We start from the raw sequence: 22171 nt of genomic DNA, 5'->3' as shown, positions 1-22171 counted from the left end.
ACACTGTCCTCTCCACAGATTGATCGGCAGCAGTTTGAAGAAACTATCAGGGTATTAAACAACCTTTACGCAGAGGCTGAGAAGGTTGGGGGACAGTCTTACGTGGAGGGCTGTTTAGCATGCTTGACTGCGTACACCATCTTCTTATGCATGGAGACCCATTACGAGAAGGTGAGTAGATTTTCAGCACAGCTCCACAAATAGGCTGCTTCCAGTCAACTATAGTACTTGGTTACTTCTGTGATTTAAATGGCAATAGTGTAGTTGTAACCTGGACCCTTTCTGCATCTCAACATCCAATGATGGTTGTAAGTCATATTAGAAATATCAATGATCCTTAAAATTTGGATGCAATGAGGAATGGTGGAGATGGAGGGAAATAATTTCCAAGACTGGAATTCAATCATGGTTGATCCGGTTGTAAGACTTGATTTGATTTATTGCTGTCGCATGTATTGAAATCCAGTGAAAAGTATTGTTTTGTGAGCTAACGAGACAAATCAGACTCGACATAAGTATGCCATGGTAATAGAACAGAATGCAGAATAAGATAACAAGGTATAGAGCTGGATGAACACAGCAGGCCAGGCAGCATCAGAGGAACAGGAAAGCTGACGTTTTGGGTCTGGACCCTTCTTTAGAAATGGGGGAGGGGAAGGGTGCTCTGAAATAAATAGAGAGAGGGGGAGGCGATGAGGAGCAGATAGGTGGAGAGAAGACGGACAGGTCAAGGAGGCGGGGATGAAGCCAGTAAAGGTGAGTGTAAGTAGGGAGTTGGGATGGGGGTTGGTCAGTGAGGATGGAGGGTTGGGTAGGTGGGAGGGAAGATGGACAGGTCAAGGACGCAGGGGATGAGGCGAGTAGGTAGGAAATGGGGGTGGGGGTTGGTAAGTGAGATGTGAGGAGTGGATAGGTGGGAGAAAAAATGGACAGGTCGAGGAGGCGGGGACGAGATGGGCTGGTCTTGGGATGAGGTCGGGGGTGGGGTGATTTTGAAGCTTGTGAAGTCCACATTGAGACCATTGGCCTGCAGAATAAAGTGTTACAGCTGCAGATGAGGTGCGGAGAAAGATGAATGCAAAAATATGAGGTGTGTTCATAAGTCTGATAACTGCAGGGAAGACGGTGTTATTAAATCTGTTGGTGCATGTTTTCAAACTTGTTTATGTTCTGCCCTGTGGAAGAGAGTTTAACCGGGGTGGGAGGAGACTTTGATTATGCTGGCGTTTTACTGAGGCGGTGGGAAGTGTAGGCTTGGTCAGTGGAGGGAAGGTTAGTTTGCATCATGGACTGGGCAATGAACATAACTTTATGTAATTTCTTGCAATCTTGGGCCGAGCAGTTGCCATACTATGCCGCAATACATCCAGACACGATGTTTTCCAAGGTGTATCCGTAAAAATTGATAAGAGTCATGGTGAACATGCTGAATTTCCTGAGCCTTCTGAGGAAGTAGAGGTGTTGGTGTGCTTTCGTGACTGCAGCATCAAACTGGATGGGCCAGCATAGATCTTGTGGTGATATTTACTCCTAGAAACTTGAAGCTCTCGACCACCTGCACCTCAGTACCATTGATACAGACAGGAGCGTGTCCTCCAGTCCACTTGCTGAAGTTGATGACCAGCTCCTTTGTTTTCTTAACGTTGATGGAGAGATTGGTGTCTTGTCAACATGCTATAGAGTTATCTATCTCTTTCCTGTACTCTGTCTCGTCATTGTTTGAGATATAATTGTGTGTGTTCTTGATAACGTCATGGATTAAGAATTTTTAATTTGTTTGGTATATTCAGAGAAATATTCTAATTCTGTGTTTAAAATTATTTAGGTTACATGATGCATCAATCAAGTCCACTTGCCATATGATATTGTGCATGTTGTATGGTCAGATGATAACTAATATATCATGCCTGGAATGCAGAGCTACAAGTTTTTTTCATTGAATAAGCAATTTATCACAGCAGAGTCACTGTCAGAAATTTGCCCTATCAGATCTGCTTTTTTCAAAACCTGGTGTTTACCTCACAGGTTGTTGTATAATGTTGCCACATCAAAATTAAATGGGGTAACTGAAAACTTGGTCACCTCCTTCTTGTGCTTATCGAAATAAGTGATAAGACATAAATTCAACGTACGCGTATCTGCATTTATGAAGAGGGAACAAGAATAGCAAATTATATTTGGTTGCAGACCAAAAACCTCGGCCAGTTGGACTGCTGCACATTCTGCTTAATCTGCTGCATGTTTTGTCTCCTTGCAGTGTAGTTCTGGTGTTTGTGTTCTCTGCCACCTGTTGTTCACAGACCATCCTGGTAGCCTTCCAGTACAGTGTACTGTTAGTTATGTTCACTTCACCTTGTCTGGGTCAGTGGTATTAAAACATAGATGGGCAACAAGTTCCTGAACTTGTGGACCCACTTTGTTGCATCAGCTTGTTGAGAGGCCTGTGACTGTGCACCTGGCCTTGAACAAAGCCATTGTATGCAGTTTTCAAATGCATTGAATGGTTGAAATATTCTATTTTTATCTGTGAAACTGGTTCACGTTCCAGTGCTCGGAAAATCACTTTGTCACTTAGTTGATAAAATGTGGAGCTGGAGGAGCAGAGCAGATCAGACAACATCTGAGGAGCAGGAAAGTCGACGTTTTCGGGTCTGGACCCTTTATCAGGATTGGGGAGGGTGAAGGGAACTCAGAACTAAATAGATGGTGGGGTGGGACTGGGGGAAGGTAGGTGGGATGGTGATAGGTGGATGCAGGTTGGCATTCTGGAGAGAGGTCAGTGGGGAGGCTGGAACGTATCTGTGAGAAGGAAGATGGACAGGTTGTATCAGGTCAAGGATTCGGGAATGACAGGGAGGGCTAAATATAGGATGAAGCTGGGGGTGGGGAGATTTTGAAGCTGGTGAACACTGTTGAGGCCATTGGGCTGCAAGTTCCTCGGGCAGAATATAAGGTGTTCCTCCAGTTTACGAGTGGCCTCATTTTGACAGTGGAGGAGGCCCAGGATGGAGATGTCGCTAGGGGAATGGGAGGAGGTGTTGAAATGGCTGGCAACCAGAAGGTGATGTTTAGAGCATACAGAGCGCACAAGATCAGTGAATCGGTCACCGAGTCTGTGCTTGGTCTCCCCGATATAGAGGAGACCACATTGGGAGTGACGGATGCAGTAGACCAGCTTAGAAAATGTACAGGTGAATGCTTGCCAGATTTGCAATGATTGCTGGCGCCTTGGACAGAGGTGAGAGGGGAGGTGTAAGGGCAGGTGTAGCGCTTCTGCGGTTGCAGGGAAAGATGCTGGGTGTGGTAGAAATGTTGTCTAGTGTGGAGCTGACAAGGGAGTTGCAGAACGAGCAGTCCCAATGGAAAACAGATGGGATTGGGGAAGGAAATATCTCTTTTCGTGGTGGAATCTGATTGCACGTGGTGAAAATGGCAGAGGATGATTCATTGGATTTGGAGGTTGGTGTGTGATCTGTGAGGACCAGGGGGACTCTTCTCATTGGGGGGGAGGGGGTTCGAGGGTAGAAGTGAGGGAAATGTGGGAGATGTGGTTGAGGGCATTATGAATCACGGGAGAGGGGAAATGACGGTCCGTGAAGTAAGAGGATATCTGGTATGTCCGGGAGTGGAACGCTTCATCCCGGAGGCAGAGGCAGAGGCATTACGACTGTGGGATTGTACTTTTGCGAGAGGGTGGGTGAGAAGAAGTCTAGTCAAATTAGCTATTGGAGTCAGTGGGTTTGAAATGGATGTCGGTGCTAAGTCCGTTGCCAGAGTTGGAGATGGAGAGGTCCAGGAAGAGCGGGGAGTTGTCAGAGATGGTCCAGGTGAATTTGAGGTTGGGGTGGAAGGTGTTGGTGAAGTGGATGAACTGTTTGAGCTCCTTGTGGGAGCACGAGGCTGCATCGATACAGTCATCAATGTAGCGGAGGAAGAGGTGGGAGATGGTGCCAGTGTAGCTGCAGAAGATGGACTGTTCCACGTAGCCTACAAAGAGGCAGGCATAACTCGGACCCACAAGGGTACCCATAGGCACCCCTTTGGTTTGTACGAAGTGGAAGGAGTCAAAGGAAAAATTGTTGATCGTGAGGACTAGTTCTGCCAAGCCAATGAGAGTGTTGGTGGAGGGGAATGGGCTGGGCCTGCGGGAAAGGAAGAAATGGAGGTTTTAGGCCCTCCTGGGCTTACAGGACTGAAGGCTTCTGGTGAAGATGAGGTGTTGGAAGCCAGGCAATTTAACGTCTTGGAGAAGGTGGAGGGTGTGTCCAGAACATAGGTGGCAAGTCCTGGACCAGAGGGGAAAGAATGGAGGCGAGGTAGGTGGAGATGAGTTCAGTGGGGCAGGAGCAGACAGACAGTGGGTTGACCAGGGCAGTCAGGTTTATGGTTTTTGGGTAAGAGAGTTCCCCAACCCCACACTACCTGTTTCTATCAAGTTGGAGACTGAGATTGGGAGATCTCTTAAGGTGATAAGGTTATTGATGGTCTGGGAGATGATGGTTTGATGATCGGGGTGGGGGTCATCATCAAGGGGATGGTAGGAGGTGGTGTTGGAGAGTTGGCATCTGGCCTCCGCGAAGTAGAGGTCAGTACGCCATGCTACCACTATGCCTCCCTTGTGAGTGGGTTTTATAGTGAGGTTGAGGTTGAATCGGAGGGCTGTGCATTGTGATGTGGAAAGGTTGGAGCAGCAGGGAGGGCTGTAGAGATTAAGACAATTGATGTCACAACAGCTGTTGGAGATGAAGAGGTTGAGGGAGTGTAGGAGGCCGGGGAGGGGAGGGGAGGTGGCCTCCAGGAGGAGGGGGTTTGATGGAGGCTGGAGAAAGGGTTGGCAGAGGTTGTGCTGGATCCCTGCTGGAAGAAATAGGTGCGGGGGTAGCTGAACAAGAGTTCGATATCTAGACGTGCAGAATTTGTTGATGTGTGGGTGTAGGGGAATGAAGCCGAGTCCTCTGCAAAGGACTGACTGTCTTCTGTGGGGTTGGGATGGTGAATATCCGGCCAGGCTTGGCACTGGGGCTTAGTGTTAAGCTCGGAGGAGGGGTGGAGACTGCCTTTGGTGGGGCGGGTGTGTGTGTGTGTATGTATGGGAGCGGTCGGCAGAAGTGACTGGGGCAATCTTGTGGTTAATGGCGCCGGGTGGATTCAGGAGAAGGTCAGGGATAGGGTTGGGTTCTAAGGTGGCTGAGAAAAGTCTGTTTGGAGGTAAATACCAGAGAGTTAGGCGTACTTAAGATTTTTCATGTCTGATAGGCTCGAGGAAAAAGCATTTGTTGAGGCTGTGGATCCTTTGAAGAATAAAGAACAGTCAAGGTCCTTTGCAGGACTGCGAGAGACAGGCTCTGAGCTGAGGCAGGGCTGACTGTAGCGAGAGAAGATGTCGTAGCATGGCTGTGTGTGGAGCTGAGGATCTGCAGGGAGAACCATTTCTGGAGACGCTGTAGATAATGGTTGGTGTGGTTTGGCCCAAATTGGTCTGAACGTTGTTTGGAGTGCACGGGGGATAAGTCAGCTGCGTAGACAGGTACTGAGGAAGGAGATATAGCTATAATAGCGGGTTTGTATCAGGATGTGATTATTTCTGCGTTCTCTTCCCTCTCCCCATTTCTGATGATTTTTTCTGCTCCTCAGATGCTATCTGATCTACTGGGCTCTTCCAGCTCCACATTTTGTCGACTCTTGACTTCCAGCATCTGCATTCCTCTCTATCTCCTTGTCACTTGGTTTACTGGTTATCGTGCAAGTTTTGGACGATGACCAAACAACATTTTTAATTTACAGAAAATGTAACGTGAGTCACTTGAAACATTTTTGACACACATCATTTTTATAATGGGAAATCTATGGTGTTTTTCTTACGTTTCTGGCTCATTTGTGGAAAATAAGTTTTCCATTGTTACTAGAAAATTATTGGAAACACTGCAGACGTTAACTGATGATACTCGTCTTTTTTTTTATGATGTGAAATGATATGCAGGACCTTAATAGGAGTATGCAGGTTCCCTTTATTGGCAGGTGAGTATGCATGGGCACGTAACCTTCCCAGCGAGAATATCGAAAAATGATCTGATTTTTATAGTTCTGCGATGGCTCAGTGGTTAGCATTGCTGCTTCACAGTGCCAGGGACCCAGGTTCGATTCCACCCTTCGGCGACTGCCGATGTGGAGTTTGCACATTCTTCTCCCTGTCTCTGTGGGTTTCTTTCGGGTACTCTGGTTTCCTCCCACAGCCCAAAGATGTGTAGGTTCAGTGATTGGTCATGCTAAATTGTCCATTGTGTCCATGGATGTGCAAGCTAGGTGGATTAGCCATGAGAAATGCAGGGTTACAGGGAGAGGGTATTGGGGGTGGGTCTAGGTGAGATGCTCTTCGGAACGTCAGTGTGGACACGATGGGCCAAATGGCCAGCTTCCACATTGTAGGGATTCTAGGATTCTTTGACTTGCCTTGGGTATAGAGATTGGGAAGTTCAAATAAATTGGCACTGTTGCATTACTTTATTGCCTTCATTTCATTCGCTGCCCATCGATGAAGAGATAATTTACTGTTTGCAGATGCACACTTAGTCCGTTGGCCCCTTTCTGTATCCTTCATGCCCAAAACAAATGGGTTGAGTTAGTTGGTTTGTGTAGTCCTTGTACTTTGTGTTTGAAGATTGAGCTGGACCACAAAAAGTGTTTTTGAGCAAATGACTGGGCAGAGAACGTGCGACAGCATTTATATTAAGCATTTTTGTTCTCCTTCACACCACTTAAATTTTTTACATTTTCCTTTGCCTGATGCAGTTCTATGCTGGAGAGGATGAGCTGGTAACCAGATCTCAGTTTCTTACTTGTCCAAATCCTGAACAATTTGAGAGAGCATCACTTCTTATCATTTTTGTTCTTTCATTCCCAACAAATTTGACATTGTCTTTTGAAGGGAATTTGGGATGTGCAACAGGTGCTTGCTTTCCAGCAAGATCGACATTCTGTGAAGGAATTAATAAAAATGTGTGCTGTTGCAAAATTGTACATCAGTAGTGTTGTGTAACCATTTTTGTTTTGGTAGTTCATGATGCATACAGAGACCTGTGTCCAGAATTGACTTATTCAAGTAGGCCCTGTAATATGTTCATGGCACTTTGTGATTTGACTGCAGGTGTTGAAAAAGATTGCCAAATACATCCAGGAACAGAATGAGAAGACGTATGCACCACGAGGCCTCGTCATAGTCGATCCAATTGAAAGAGGATTGAGAGTTGTATCCTTTTTGGTTTCTCTGGTTTTTGCATCTTCTGTTCTTTAATCCATCTGCTGAGCTGCTTTTCATATTGTTCATTTTCCTCACGTAGCCATAATATTGTGACAGAACCACCTCCAGCATGTGCTGAATTCAAAAATGTTGCACCTCCTGTTGTAATTTTAACTTCAATTTGAGCAATCTACTCCCTCTTGTACATGTTATGGAAAAAGCTGAACATTTTCTTTTGAAAACAATCTCTAATACAGAAAATATTTTGTTATTTTGGCAGTTGAATGCCATGTTATTTGCTTCAAATTTTATTTTGTCCCAGTTGAACTCCTGTGCATTAGCTATTGTTTTCCATAGAGGGCAGATGAATGACCTCCTTGATGCACCTCGCCGTCTTGAATTGAGCAGTCTGCCCAGGTTAAATAGTCTTTGGTCCTTCTTCATCTAATGATCAGAATTTAGATGAGAAAAAATATGTTCAATCAGAGTGATGTGAATCTTTGAAAATATATTGCAGTATATTCAAGATAGGGATTGTCCCAAATAGATAATTAGTTATCGAATCATAGAGAAGGTTTGATAGACCATTGCTCGCTCTTGTGGTCATGAAGGCGCTTTGTTCTTGTCTTGGATTAACTTTCTTTTTCTTTTCTGGGATGTGGGCATTGCTTTCAGGGCCTTGGTTGTTGCCCATCCCAAATTGTCCTTGAACTGAGTGGTTTGCTTGGCCATTTCCTTGTTGTGGCCTAGCGTTACATGCTAAGAAGCTTTCCTTCCCTGAAGAATGTGTGTGTAAAGCAAGTGGAGTTTGACTACATTTCAGTGGTCACCCTCACTGAGACAAGTTTTCATTTCCAAATTTTATCATGGGATTTAAATTCCACCATCACCAATAGTGGGGTTTGAGCCCATATCTCAAAGAATGAACCCGGGCCCCTGCGTTACTAGTTCAGACGTTGTCACTAAATTGCCACATCTCGCGTTGTAGTACTGCAATTTGAAGGTTTTGGAGAGTTTAAAGAAAATGTTTTTGTATCTTGTTTTTTTTTGGTGTCAATAAGCTCAGCCAACAGGAAACTCTTTCATTTGTACCTTTTTGAGTGGCCTCCATGCCAGGATATAAAGTATCACTCTGAAAAGAGTCTGCTTCATCCTGTATTTGTGAAGTTCATTGAAGTGATGAAGCACGTCTGTAAAAACTTGGCACGTATCAAAGGAATTGTATGCGAAAATATCTGGCTACTCCATTTTTAAACAGTGAAGTCTTGTGGAACATTAATTGGGGAATCTAAGTCAATTACTTTGTTGGCAACTTGTAAATGATAAATTATCAAATTCCTTTCAATGTGCCTGAACACAATGACCCATTTAAAAGTTACAGCTCAGTCAGAGACCACCTGCTGTTATGGCAAGCAATCTTGGTGTGATAAGTGGTCAAAAAATTCTCTGAGCATTCATCTGGTTTGGTCACCTGAAGTGTGAAATTCCTTCAGGTAAATTTAGTGGAAAAACAATCCACCTTGGTTATAAAATGGGAAATAGTTGTGCTAAATGTATGTGTACTCAGGGTAATGACAAGTGAAATTTACACTGTGGTCTTCTGCAAGCACTGGTTCCCCATCTGGGAGTTTCATGGTGCCCTGCTTTGATTAAGCAAGAAGTGAGGCATAGCAGTCTGTAGTTGCTCCTCTGAACTAATTCCTCTGAAGGCTTCTGAGTCAGTTGTTAGGCATAGTCATGTCATTAAGTGCCACAGGAGATCTCGTGGGTTGTCTGTATTCCACGATCTGCAGTGTCATTGGGTGATTCCTGATTAAAATGTAAGTTTTGTGGTGAGCTCCCCCCACCACATACACACACACACACACCCCCCCCCCTGATTTTACCAAGTATTGTTTCTTGGATGCAGTTGTCCATCCTGTTGATGAATGTTAATTCAGAGTGGCACTTCAGGTCTTTCATGGATGCGGGTGTATTCTTGCATCCCTGGCTGTCTGGGACTCAGCCTGAGTAAAAATGATCATGTAGTTCAGTGACAGGGCTCACTGCTGTAGCTGTCAGTTGAAATGTTCTGCAAGAAGTTGAGAGCCCTCCACAATTCAGGAATAGTTTATTTGTACTTGCAAGAAACCATGTTTTAAAATTCTGGCAGGAAATCTTACAACTTCAAAGAAAGCAGAAGAGCAGCTATAAAATTCAGTTGTCCGTTTTGGTGCCGACCGATCTTAATGGAAGGAATCAGTCATTTCCTTGGAGCTTGTGTCATCTATGTCACTTTATCATAAAGTAAAAAGAAGCACAAAAGATGAGCATTTTTATGCTGATGTATGTGCTTCATCTTTAGTTTGTAGACGATTTCCTTTTCGATGTGTGAACACACGGTCTTTGTGCTACACAAAAGGAAGACATAGGGTTTGAGGGCTTGGGACTATCTATTTTCTCTTATACCCCCACAATGTTTGAAGGAAGGGTTCCTCAGGCACAAGCAGTGTGACTTGATTTGGCCTCTATCTGTAGGATAGCATTGTTTTTAAAATTATACCCCTGCTTCATAAACATTCCCAAGGTAACTTTAAAACCAGTGAATGTAACAGAAAATTAACCTGCATTTTTCAAGTTCCTTTATTAGAAGGTATTCATGCATAGCAATGAAACTGCTTGGAGTTCTTGGTAGGTTCGCCAAGCTGACTGGTTTTCGTGCAAACATTTCATCTTCCTTCTAGGTGACGTCTTCAGTGCTGTTGAGCCTCTGAAACACTATTGTCCTGTACCACTTTGAATTCATATGATCTGGTCTGTCCTGGCTTGTTTCCAGTTTTGTACTGGAGTGTTAGGAAGGTGGGGTTTATCTGAACGTATGTTTACCATACCGGTGGTTGAAAGCCAGGCCTCCAGGAATTCTGTTGCTTGTTTTTGTTTTGCTTGTCCTCGTACTGTAACTTTGTCCCAATTAAACTGCTGTCCTTCTGTGTCGAAGTGTATTGAAATGAGGGAGAATTGGTCAAGCCGTTTTGCTGCGAGCTGGTGTTCATGTATCCTGGTAGCGAGTTTCCTGCGTGTCTATCGTACAGATCTTCGTTAAAACATTAAGTGAAACTACTTATGAACTTACTTTCCTTCGCTACAGACAGACACTTTATTTTGATTTGGAGTAAAGGTATGGATGTGAACAGAAATTAGGACAGGAGACTAAAGGAATGGTTGAAGCGAGGTTTTCGAGTGAGGACGCAGTGAAGGAGGGATATGTCCTTAAGTGTCTGGTCAAGATGGCCAATGGTTTTACTTTTTGTTTTCTAAGTTGCAGAATCATTTGCGTGGTTGTAGGTAAGAACTTCCCTGTCACTGGCTTACACACAATAACAGTCTTTTGGGGATGATGACTGAAGCTCTGGACTTCTCTGCAGCTGCCAGCAGATCTCCTGGATATTTGCAAAGTAGCCATTTTTATCTCATGTGTTTCAACGTGCTTTTGAAGTGTGGAGGATAGTGCTGTTCAGTCTGATTCTGCCTTCACAATGTCCACGTGCATTCACTTCGTCTGCTGCAGTGAAGCCTCTGTTGCGATCAACCCAGTGGATCTTTGCTAATCTCTCTAGTTCAGGAAAGTTGGATTTGTGCAATGCGCTTATCCTCTGAGGTTCCAGATTAATTGTTTTTAATAAATCACAGATTTTTGTAAGTGATTTTAAATATTGTTCGATGAAATTGACTTGTTGTATTTAGAATGGTAATTTACCTCTTGAGCCCCTGCTGGTCTTGTTGAGATTTACCGATTACTTAGGGCAATGTGCCTAATACTACAGGGATTTTAATTTCAATTTCCTTGGACTTGCATTAGACACGGTTAAAAAAGTGACTGAAGCAGTTGGATCGTCTTGTGGTTTAGATTCGAATGTTTGCCTTATGCTGTCGGAATATGAAAATGCGTTGTATGTGCATGTGTATGTCACACAGATGTTAGCACAGTCTGATGCTTGGGACACAGTCAACGCATTGTATTTATTTAATATTTAACTAAAATACCACAGCAATTTCACGGTCTCTGCCCTTTCACGTAGTGTGTTTTGAGTTGTGGGCGTGTACAGCACAATGGTTACAGGAGGAATGAGAAACCAGCTGAAATGCTGAGCTATTTGCAAGAAGACCTCTGAGGGTAATGGACTGATGTAATTGATCGTGGCATTTTATTGATGTAGATGCATTTCATAAAAATGGGAGAGATCTGTACCTCAGGCATTCAGGTCCCAACTTTGCTTGACTTGTGATCAGCTGTCAAAGGAAGTAGAAAAAAATCCCTCCTTTCAGATTAAAATCCCCCATTTCAGATTGTATCTGCCGTCCCCGATGCTTCATTCAAGTCGCTTTTCTGTTTGGATCAATGGGGAATTCTGTCATGGAAAATTTGACTCCTCACCTAACCTTCCCAAGTGGTCATTGTCATTGTTAGGGCCCTTGGATGTTTTTTGTGTTCTTGCTGAGAAAGTATTGAAACTACTGCCTAATCAGACATGAATTCAATTGTCATCGATGAAACACTGAATTGCTGATTTCCGTCATTAAGACGTGATTGGTGCACATAACCTCCAGGAACAGAGAGTACGGTGGGGCGGTTCAAATCCAAAATGCTTATTCATGTTTTAGGGAGGTAGCAAGCAATTAGACAGCCTTCTTTGAGGCTTGTGGTTAGGACAAGTCAATAAGCTAGAATTACGTTCTGATCCGGGATTAGCACGTGCTGATAAAATGACGAAGGTTTATCCACATCTTTATCAATAAACTGGCACGTGTTTACATATTTACACACATGCCTCTAAATGAAATGGTTACACCACGTCAGAGATGCTTTGATTTGCATGTTTTGTACTTGACTCTGATTCTGACAGATTGAGATCTCCATTTATGAAGACAGAAATTTCAGCAGTGCAAGATGAAGTGCAGAGAAGCTAAGGTGTGAACTTGCTCGAGTGTGGTCACAACTCTGTCTGAAGCAGCAACACAAAGTGCGCTAATTTCTTAGTAAAGATCCCTGAAGTTCCATGACCATGGAACGTTGCCAACATCAATCTGTCATTCCATGATCAAGTACGGAGTGTCTCTCCCACGGCATTCTTGGCATTGATTCTGAAAAGACACTTGATATATACAGAAACTACACAAAGCAAAATCAGTTTGGTTTCACCTGTTGTCAAGTTCCATTCATCTTGATTGTTTAAAATTGTTCTGGCTGGTAATTAGGAGGGAAGACAAAGAGGTGTCTTCAGTGTACAACAGCGCAAAGAAAAATTAATGTATTTAAAAAGTGCCTTGTGAGATGATATGTCACAAATTGTCCGTCTACAGTTAAATTTAAATGTACAGAAATGGGGCGCCAACATTTTTGAATTGATCGACACCATTCGAGGTTTCAGTATTTACTTGAAGACGTGGACATAGAATATGTATCCTGTTCTGAAACCTGCATGACCAGAAACTTGGATGTGTACACCAAACCAGTTTTGTGTTTGATAGAGTGATAGTTATCTCTGTTGGAGAAGCAGTATTTGCCTACTGTCTATCAACTTCAGTTATGGGCAAGAAAACACATGGCTATCGTTGTTCTTCATGTTTGCTTGTGTTTGTGCTTCCTTCTCCCCAATGTCCAATCTTAGCCCCAGAGTCAGAAGGGCACGCCCTGCTGCTGGCAGTGTCACATTTGTTTCCTGCTCATGTCCTTCTTGTGACCCCTGAATGACACAATTGGGATGTTTGTGTTTTGATGCTGTCAAGTCAGTCACGGATCACATTTGGGATTCTCAAAGACCAATGTGATTGCCTGAGATGCCAAGATTGTAGCCCATCACCTTGTGCTGGTGTGGTAATTACATCTTGGAATAGAAAGATTAATGGTAAACAAGATCAGAAGTTGCTGGAAAAGCTCAGTTCTAAGTAAAGGTCATCGGATCTGAAACGTTAAGTCTGATTTCACAGATGCTACCAGACCTGCTGAGCTTTTCTAGTAACTTCTGTTTTTGTTTCTAATTTACAGCATCTGCAGTTTTCTTGGTTTTTATTTTGAAGTTAGTTTTAAGACTGACTAAATCCTGCTACAGCTCCATTCACCAAGATGATTAGTTCACATGCCTAGAGATCTTTCTGCGTACCACTGCCAGGAGCACGACTTTGCCTTCTGTTTAGATTAAGGCTGGGATTGGGGGAACTGTGTGCAGCCTGAAGCTCGGAATCAGCATTGAATGTTTCTGCAGATCTTTTCCAGGAAAGGATTTGGGTGCATGGTGGTTAGATGAGGGATGGAGTGAAGAAATGTGGAGTACAGAAGTGTTTTATGAAAAAGACTTGTTGAGATGCATCAAATATGCTATTGTCCTGTTCTCCCGTGGGTAGACAAGGTGATTAGTACACCTGCAGAACATGAATTCCTTTGCATGCTGCTTTTGGATTTGTTTTCAGTTAAAGCTGGCTTTCCAATCTGTTTTCTTCTAATGTGGTGCAATGACTCAGTTTAACACCACTAATTCTGTCTAATCAGTTTTCATCTGCTCTCTGGGTTTTTCTTGTCACATTCAACCCACTCACTGTTCTATTGTTTGATTTGGAAATGTATTCACAGGGAGTTTACTCTGCTTCACTGAGTCCTGATATATCCTTCTGATAGTTTGGTTCAGCAGCGCAGTGAGATTTGCAAACATTATTAAGTAATTACATATGTACAGGGTATGAAAAGGTGGCTCCTTGTTTTCCAGAGCTTTGCTTTATGGATTTGTGCATTGCACTTTGAACAAATTGTGATTTGTAGCTGCGCTTCTCAGAAACTTTGACTTAGTTTCATGGGATAATTACACACGAGTAAGGCTTTCCTCTCCGCTTTGCAATTCCATTCAGGAATATGTATTGATACGTATGTTCTTGCATTGAATACACAACACAGAAGAGACCATTTAGCCAACAGTTTGTGCTGGTATTGATACTCTGTACAATTCTACCCCATCCAGAAGGATATTGCAGGTATTGATCATGTGTTTGGGGATTAAATCTGTTGAAAAAGAAAAGATGATTGGCAAGTTGTCTGACAATCACCGCTCGCACCATCAGTGTCCATGTTCTGACTGAATCACCAAAATGGCCAACTGCTTCAGTTTTTCTTGCACAGCCTTGAAAATGCAACTTTCACTATGCTTCTTTAGTGGACTCAATCTGCTTTTACATAGAAAACCACCCGCTTAAAAGAAATAGCAACACTGGTTAACGTGTAAGCTCTATCTTGAATTAGAAATGTTCTCCTTTTACTCCCAAACAGACACACTTACGCAACACAATCCAACAAACTGTGCAGACATGATCGTTTGCTTATAATAAATGATGAGATGAAACTTATAGCGCCCTGTTTCTTGCTGACAAAATCGAATTACTGACAGCGATAGACCGATGGGAGGATCTTTCGCTTGGATTAAAATCAAGCTGGATCCAAGATTTGGAAACTGGTCACAATTCAACTTTATTATGTTTCCAAATCTGAGAGAGGAAGATTTTCTGAGATTTGCTTTCTTGTGCTTGCCTAGTTTTCCGAAAACATGCAAATGAAGTCCAGAAATGATTGCTAAGCAGCATCAGCACAGAGCTCGCCATAATCTCTTCCAAAGACAGTTTGCAGGAATTTAAGTTCAGTTAAATCATCTGTCTTTTGAACAGATTTGCTTATCTTTTTCCAAACTAATTTGACTATATGTAATCAGCAGTTAGATCACAGCTCACATTAAATTATTGACTTCATTTCCAAGAAACAAGGTGATGTAAAAAATCCTGGTTTAATCCGGTGTCCAAACAGTTCAGTATCTTCTCCTTTTTTAATCTTGTCCATAAATATGTACTCCTAACATGGACCATAATTGTATTATGTTGTTTGGGCAAATTCTAATTAATGTCATGTTAATTTATTTACAGTGGGACCAAGGCTGTAAAGGATACAGACCATTTCTGCTGGGTGTCATTTCTGTACCGAACGCGTACCCTACCTCATCTCTGGACTATCATTCCACAAAATCTTGAGGACCTTGGTGCCACTTTAAACGTTGGATGTTTTGCAATCTGCTGTATCCTCAAATAATGTATGCTATGTGAGGGGTAGGTTGGTGTAAGCAAATAACTATTGTGATCAAATTAGTAGTTTCTTTCTGAAATGTTTTCTTCAAAAAAATCAAAACAATTTCTAAATTAACATCACTAGAAGACCACAGGAAAGAGTTGAAGGAAATGTTTGGAGGTGTGCAGTTGTGATATTCTCTGGTAGCTTAAGTTGATCGGTGTCTGAAGCCTTGGATATTTATCCAATGTGAATGGAAGATGCTTTTGTTTCTTGGTGTGTTGGGACAAGTGAATATGCCAGCGCAATATATTTAGCCCTAAGAGTACTGGAGATTTTTGATGCCTAAATCAAAACTCTCATTTGGTTTACCTGATTTTTAATTTCACCAAGCTGTGTCCAATTGGCTTGGCAGGCAAGGTCACTACCATGTATATCATGCTGTCAAATCTAGGAGGTCCCAGGGGAGCTGGAGAATCTCGGCTGAGGCTTTTTGAAGGGGCAGAAAACAGTATCCAACGTTAGTTGGTTCGGGTTCTGGGATCTCGGTCCCTGATGGACCTGGTTGTCGAAGTTTTGTATCGGATCAGGTTAAATTGGGACACGATTAAAGTCTTGGAACAATTAGCAGCTGAGCTCAGTGATCCTATAGTTTAGCGTGAGGTGACACCTGCTGAGAAGTGCACTGAACAGGTGGAAGAAGGTGCCTTATGCAATTGAGAAAAATGAAAATTTGGGTTACTTCAGGATATTTGTAGCAGTATATTGCTCAATTGAAGTAGAAACTGGTAAGGAGCATGCTTCACAACTGAAGACAGTAGAAGTGATCAAGAAGCATCTCAACTACGAATATAAAATGTTCAGCAATATCTTGTTGGTCACCAAACTCTGTATATGTTGGCACAGATCCCATTTGTGGTTTCTTTACTGACGCAAACAATTCAGATTTTTAAAATAAAACCTCCTGGGAGTGTTCTCAATATAAGATTCCATGTTGGCAAATGCTAGAGACACCACCACAAGTGGCTATTGCATTACAGGATTGAGTTAGCTGATAGGAGTATAGTGCAAGGAAAGGATGAGTTTACAGAGAAATAAATGCTTTGCTGAAGATTTTCAAACTTTGTGTGTGACTATGTAATGAAAGGTTGAAAGCTTTCTTGCAGAAACAGACACTTTGCCAACTTGAATTGTACATTTTCCTTTGCTGAGCAAGATACTTTACTCCTCTTGTCCGCTCATGTCACTGTTCACTATTTCACCACCTCTCCCACCACCATCTATCATGTGTATGGCCAAAACAATGAGGGATTCCAACAGCAATTTGCAAGATCATCACAAAATGGAGTTTTGAATACCAAGAGCAGTCACGGAAACACGCAGATGCATTTCAAAAAATTTAGGAAGGAGAAATCAGTACTCTTAGTGGTTAATAACTTATCAGTGCACTGTCATTATGTGTAGCTTTTGGCTACTTGGGCTTATTTCCCAGGGTCCCCTTGTGGCTTGGTAAAATTAGCTAATTTAAATGTTTGTGTACTTGTGTTTCTCTTGTAATATAATAATGTAGTTTGTGACAATTTCAACATCTTCTAAATCTGCTGAGTTTATAAACATTTGATATAATTGACGTTTTTTATAGTCATTGCTAAGGGTTTCGGAGAAGTAAAATGTGTGAAAATGCCGGTTGTACTTTGTCACAAACCAAACTGTTCAGCATTGTGCAGACTGTTCTGAGCAGTTTTGCTGCTTGTTAGTGCATCTAAAGAAAAATACAAAGCCTGACCTTGATCCCGTGCGAATAATTTGAACAGAATCCAAGACAATTTGCTGTCAATCATGTCTGACACTAAATCTGACCTTGTATGACCTCAGGAGCGCAAAGGGAAGAGGTTTGAGTTGTGCAGTGGAGTAGAACGAACAAAATGCTGACCTTTGCAGTTGCAAAAACGTGTGTTTCAATCCAGTTTAGACAGGCAGACTGGAGGTCTCTTCAGGGTGACTGTGAAGGGGAAGCTAGGTTGGTTAAGGGGGGGATGGTGTGGATCTTGTTCCCAGTGGACACATGTCCACACTACAAAAATGGCTGTAATTTGACTGGCACTAATTGGGCAATCTCGCTCTGAGAGGCCACAGGCAGGGTCAGCAGAAATCAACAGGAGATTTTTGTTTAAAAACCTGCAGGATTTTTGAATTTAACTCTCCATTGGTGTGTACTCTGTTTATTTTCAAAGATGTTATATAACTTATTAAAAGAACAAAGCAGCCAATACTCAGTGTTGATTTTTCTTCCCACAAAATAATGATGTCGATTCAGTTTTGACATTTTTTTACTTTGTCTGAGCTTTTGATAGGAATCATCAAATGTCTGGGAGGTTATGAATTGTTTGTCCCGACCCTAACAAATTTTTCCTCTGGAATTGGATTTGTCTGTTAATGGTATTAGATTTTGTTAGTTCATAAAACGGTTTAACTTTTTACACTACCAGTGTTGCCTGGTTGAGAGTTTTGATCTGTGACAAAGACTTATCTTACTGGTGGCCCAGAGGGGAGCAGCGGTGATGTGGGAAGTAGAAATCTCTGCATTGCTGTGAATTTGATGGGAATTGGTTTGTGGCTAGTGTGTCAGAATGTTTTCATTATCTCAGCCTGGGAACTTTTGCAAATATATCTGGAAGATCAACTTTGCTCTCCATAACTGAAATTCCTTGAGCTTTTACGCCTTCTTTATAACAAAAGAAAGTTCTCCTGAAAAATAGAGTACAAACATCATGGCCAAATTGATAGTTCATTTGCATTCAGCTTGTTTATCTTGAGACATCGATTTTTGAAAGAAGATATTCCATAGGAGTTGAAGGCTGTGTCTTTGGGCACTTGTTTTAGGTCTTTGGGAAAATTTCAGAAAGGCACAATTGAATAATGTGAAGCTGAGTTTTTGCGTTTCTGACATGCTTTGGTCTTATGAAAATTAACTGGCATAGGTGCCAGTGATAACAATAAATGCTGTGCAACAGGCGCCTTTACAAGTTATGCAGTTAATGTATCTGCATTTAAAATGTACTGCCCTGGAGTCAAGGCACTTCAATTAAAGAAAAGGCTAACTGCCTATCTTTTAGGGAATTCAATCAGCTTGCAACTCATTCCATAAGTGACAGCGACAAGCAACAGAAATATTAAATCCTGCATGCAGTTTTAATATATCTGACAGGTCTGAAACCACACTGACTTTGAAGAAGTCCAGAAATAGTTAACTTCACAACTATTTTTCTGACCTTGTGGTAGGTGAGGTATTGAAACACTTCTGACCTTAGACCTCTGGTCTGATTTGTGTCTTCCTATCTTTGAGGATATTAGCACTGCCTAGAATCTATTGGACTGCTCCTTGTGGGGGAAGAGGTAGTAAATTATTCTTAGTTTTGTTTTTAGAAGTCGACCTTTTTAAAGCTTGCTGTCTTGATCTGTTTGTGGAGCACACCTGAAACTTGTTTCCCAGGGAGGGGAGGCAACAGTTAGTTACAGAAATAGGCCACTGCCAACTTGTGCTTCAATTCAAGTGTGACCTTCACATATGTTAACATGGTAAGTTGACAATACTTAGATTTCAGTTACATAACCAAACCGGGTGTGCTGGTTGCAAATTTTTATATCCAAGTGTACTAGTTGATGAGACTAGATTCCTAGCAGTTTTTAATGGAAACCAATGTAAAATAGGGGAACACTTTTCTTAACCTGCAGATTTGATTTGAAGCCCTGATGTTAGGATGGTGGCACTGTTACAGAGGCAAGGCAAAGGACAGAGGGAGTTTTGGGGCTTTTAAAAGAAAAATTAGTGGACACCTATTTAAAAGAAACAAGGACACAAAACCACACCTATTTACACAACATAATCTGTGTGAATACCACTCCAGCTGGCATTGAATTTAATTTTGAGGTAGAATAACTATGGCGTATGAAAATGCGCTGTGAAATCTTTGACAATTGTTCAATGACTTGAGTGAAATTAGTGCGGCACCTTCTGAAACCAACCATTACTCAAAGAATCTCTCTTTTTATCGTGTGCTGTCTCTCAAATGTTTTGGATCTATTTTATTACTGTATGCTGGAGTCAAACATGCTGTTTTTAAAACCTGTCCTTTGATACAAATTCACTTGCTTGTTAATATATTGGTTTTTGTTTTCTATCTTTATTGATTAAAAGAAATAAAATGCTTCTACAAAACCAGAGTGCTGCTTGTCGCTTTAGCTGTTTTCCACAATTATTTTTTGTTTGGGGCTTGATGGGAGGAAGATTACAACAGAAGGTCATGGTATTTTCTTAAATTTTTTTAGTTACTCAGTTTTGTTTCAAAGTAGTAATGGAGGGTTCTACCTCTTCAGTTACTTTTGAGACATACTTGCCTCAATGCTATCTATCTGTTCAGGTCAGCAATAAAGACAGTATGGCACAAAGCAAAAGACCTAGAATTTATAGAGTGGGAACTGACTGTAATGCTAGCTGTGGAGAGAGAATTTGTGTTGATTCATTTCAGTTCACTGAATATCTACAAACTGAATGCACGTCAATTTGCATCCACCTTTTAAATTTTGCCATGCAGGGGTGCTGCCTGACACTGGTCGGGTCAAGTGGCCCAAACATATGCCTAAATATTGGTAAAACCTTGTGTTTTGTGCATTTCTTCACCATACACACGCTTGCTGGATCTTGAATGACTCCTGACAACTGTGCTTTTGAGGTTGATTTGATACCATTTTTCACAGCGTGTGCCTCATGTTTTGTTTTTCATGAACTTTAGTCAGATGCAAGTGTTTTCGATCTGACAAGATGTAAGCAGCAAGAGTGTGTAGCAAGATTTGCACAACAAAAAGTTTGTACTAATGGTGGAGGTTTGATAATTTGTTTCTGTTGGGAACTTTCCATATGCCAGTTGTGCCTCTGCCCTGAAAATGGAATATGTCTGTACGGAACAGCAACTTTTCAATTGTCAGTTGTGGCCTATCCTTTCACTTATCCTTCAGAGTCAGTAAGTTCATCCTAATTCAGACTTGTGTACATTATCTAAGCTGTCATTGCACTGTAGCAATGCAGTGCCAGATGTACCATCTCCTCTCCATCCATACTGAAAAGATCCCATGCTAGTATTTGATGAACAATTGTCTCTGGAGTCTGACCAATGTGCATCACTCAAGCACCAAGACTGCAAAAACAATTTTTATTTTCCTTTTTCACTGCGGTAATGGATCTTTACCGAAACAGTCAAAAATTGAGTCAACACACACCAAATGCAGAGCTATCGTGGCAACTAAATGAGAAAGAGGTGGCCGTTTATAGGCAGAATTCTTGAGTGTTAGGGCATTGATGCCAAAAGCTGCAAAGATTCAAACAGAGAATGCTGAAGACATCTAAATTGGAGAAATTCATGTAACTAAACCCTGCCAGCAAAGAAGCTTCAATGTAGGCAGGGCTGCAGGCAAAAGCTGAGAATTTCAAATGTAAGGCATCACATAATTGTGATTGGAGCTTGGTGTAAATTAAATGAGCTATGGTGTTATGGATCAACTCAAACTCAATTTCATGGGAAATTCAAAGCTAGCAAGGAGTACATTGCAATAATGAAATGTCTCAACAGAAGCATAGGTGTGATTGTGAGGTCAAGTGAGCTGACATGTTGTACAAATGGTTAAAAAACTATCATTTGATAATAAAAAGTTACATCAAGAGATCCCCTTATGACTAAATATGACTCCAAGGCTATGAATAATATGGTCCAGCTTCACACAGACACCAGGCAGTGATGGAATTGCTGAATGGGACCAACGTTTATGGCAACTATAACCACTAACTTTGATTTTGATTTCAAGCAAGTTACTGCTAAGAGTGGCATGTTTGTCAAAGTCTGACAATTTGTGATCAAATAATGTACTCATTTTTGTGGTGCATGTTTTGGCTGTTATATCCCGTTTGCTAATTGAATATCAAATGTAATTGCTTGTATATCAGAAGTTGTAAAATATTCGAAAATCCACTAAAACTTCAAAGGAGCTGTGTGAATGCTGAACTTTTTTCAGTGTTGCCACAGCGTGTCCTTTCTACCGGCTTTGTGCATAGTTTGAATGAAGCAAAAGACGTAGAGGAGGAGTTGCGAAGCAAAATGGTATCACACCAGAAAGAAGCTGTGTCCATAATTCCATCCGTCTGCAATCTGTTGTGTGACTTGTTCCGAACTTATCTGAATGCTCACAGATTTTCTGAAGCAGTGAAAAAGAAACATAATTGATGGAGAAGATGTCTTTTGTACACCAGCTTTAGTCTATGAGACCACAAATAATATCCTGAAATGCGTGTAACTTAAAATTGAAAGGGAGAGAGGAAGTGAGAGCACTAATAGAACTAAAGGCTGGTAAGTGACCAGGACCTGATGGAGTAGCTAAGTAGTTACAGAAACAGTACATGCATTGGTCATAATTTTACAAAATTCCCTTGACTGAGGAAAGGTGCTATCAGACTGGAAAATAGCAAATGTAACTCCTATGTTTGGGGAATGATGGAGACAGAAAATATGTAGTGATAGGAACTGACCTTTCACAACTGTATTTGGATGTGTGCAAGAATCAATTCTTAAGGAACTTATAGCAGGTAACTTAGCAACGTAAATTTAGAGAAGGCACAAAGAGTCTTTCAATGCTGATCGAGGCTCTTCAAAAGTGAGTTGGCAAAAGCTAGGCATTTGAAGTTTCATGTGGCAAAGTGTAAACTTGTGCCCTTCAGCAGGAAGGATAGAAATAACATTATTAATTTAGTTGAGAAACATTACAAAATTTTGCAGTACAGGTGGATCTGAGTGTCCTGGTACATCGAT

The 22171-nt window shown here is 41.7% G+C and overlaps 1 protein-coding gene across 2 annotated transcripts in view; it reads left to right on the top strand.

The window, feature by feature from the left end:
* Nucleotides 1-19540, top strand: part of golga7 (golgin A7) — a 29302-nt gene extending 9762 nt beyond the window's left edge. For both annotated transcript variants that reach the window (XM_020511365.2, XM_048618547.1), the window contains exons 3-6: nt 19-171; nt 7145-7246; nt 12121-12185; nt 15176-19540. In XM_020511365.2, the coding sequence (XP_020366954.1) occupies nt 19-171; nt 7145-7246; nt 12121-12168 (303 nt within the window). In that variant the 3' untranslated portion in view covers nt 12169-12185; nt 15176-19540. The remainder of the gene's footprint in view (nt 1-18; nt 172-7144; nt 7247-12120; nt 12186-15175) is intronic.
* The last annotated feature ends 2631 nt before the right edge of the window (nt 19541-22171 follow it).

The sequence above is a fragment of the Rhincodon typus genome, chromosome 40 (genome assembly GCF_021869965.1).
Source record: "Rhincodon typus isolate 14 chromosome 40, sRhiTyp1.1, whole genome shotgun sequence".
Taxonomy (NCBI): domain Eukaryota; kingdom Metazoa; phylum Chordata; class Chondrichthyes; order Orectolobiformes; family Rhincodontidae; genus Rhincodon; species Rhincodon typus.
The sequence above is the reverse complement of the archived record's forward strand: the minus strand, read 5'-3'. Positions and strand labels throughout refer to the sequence as shown.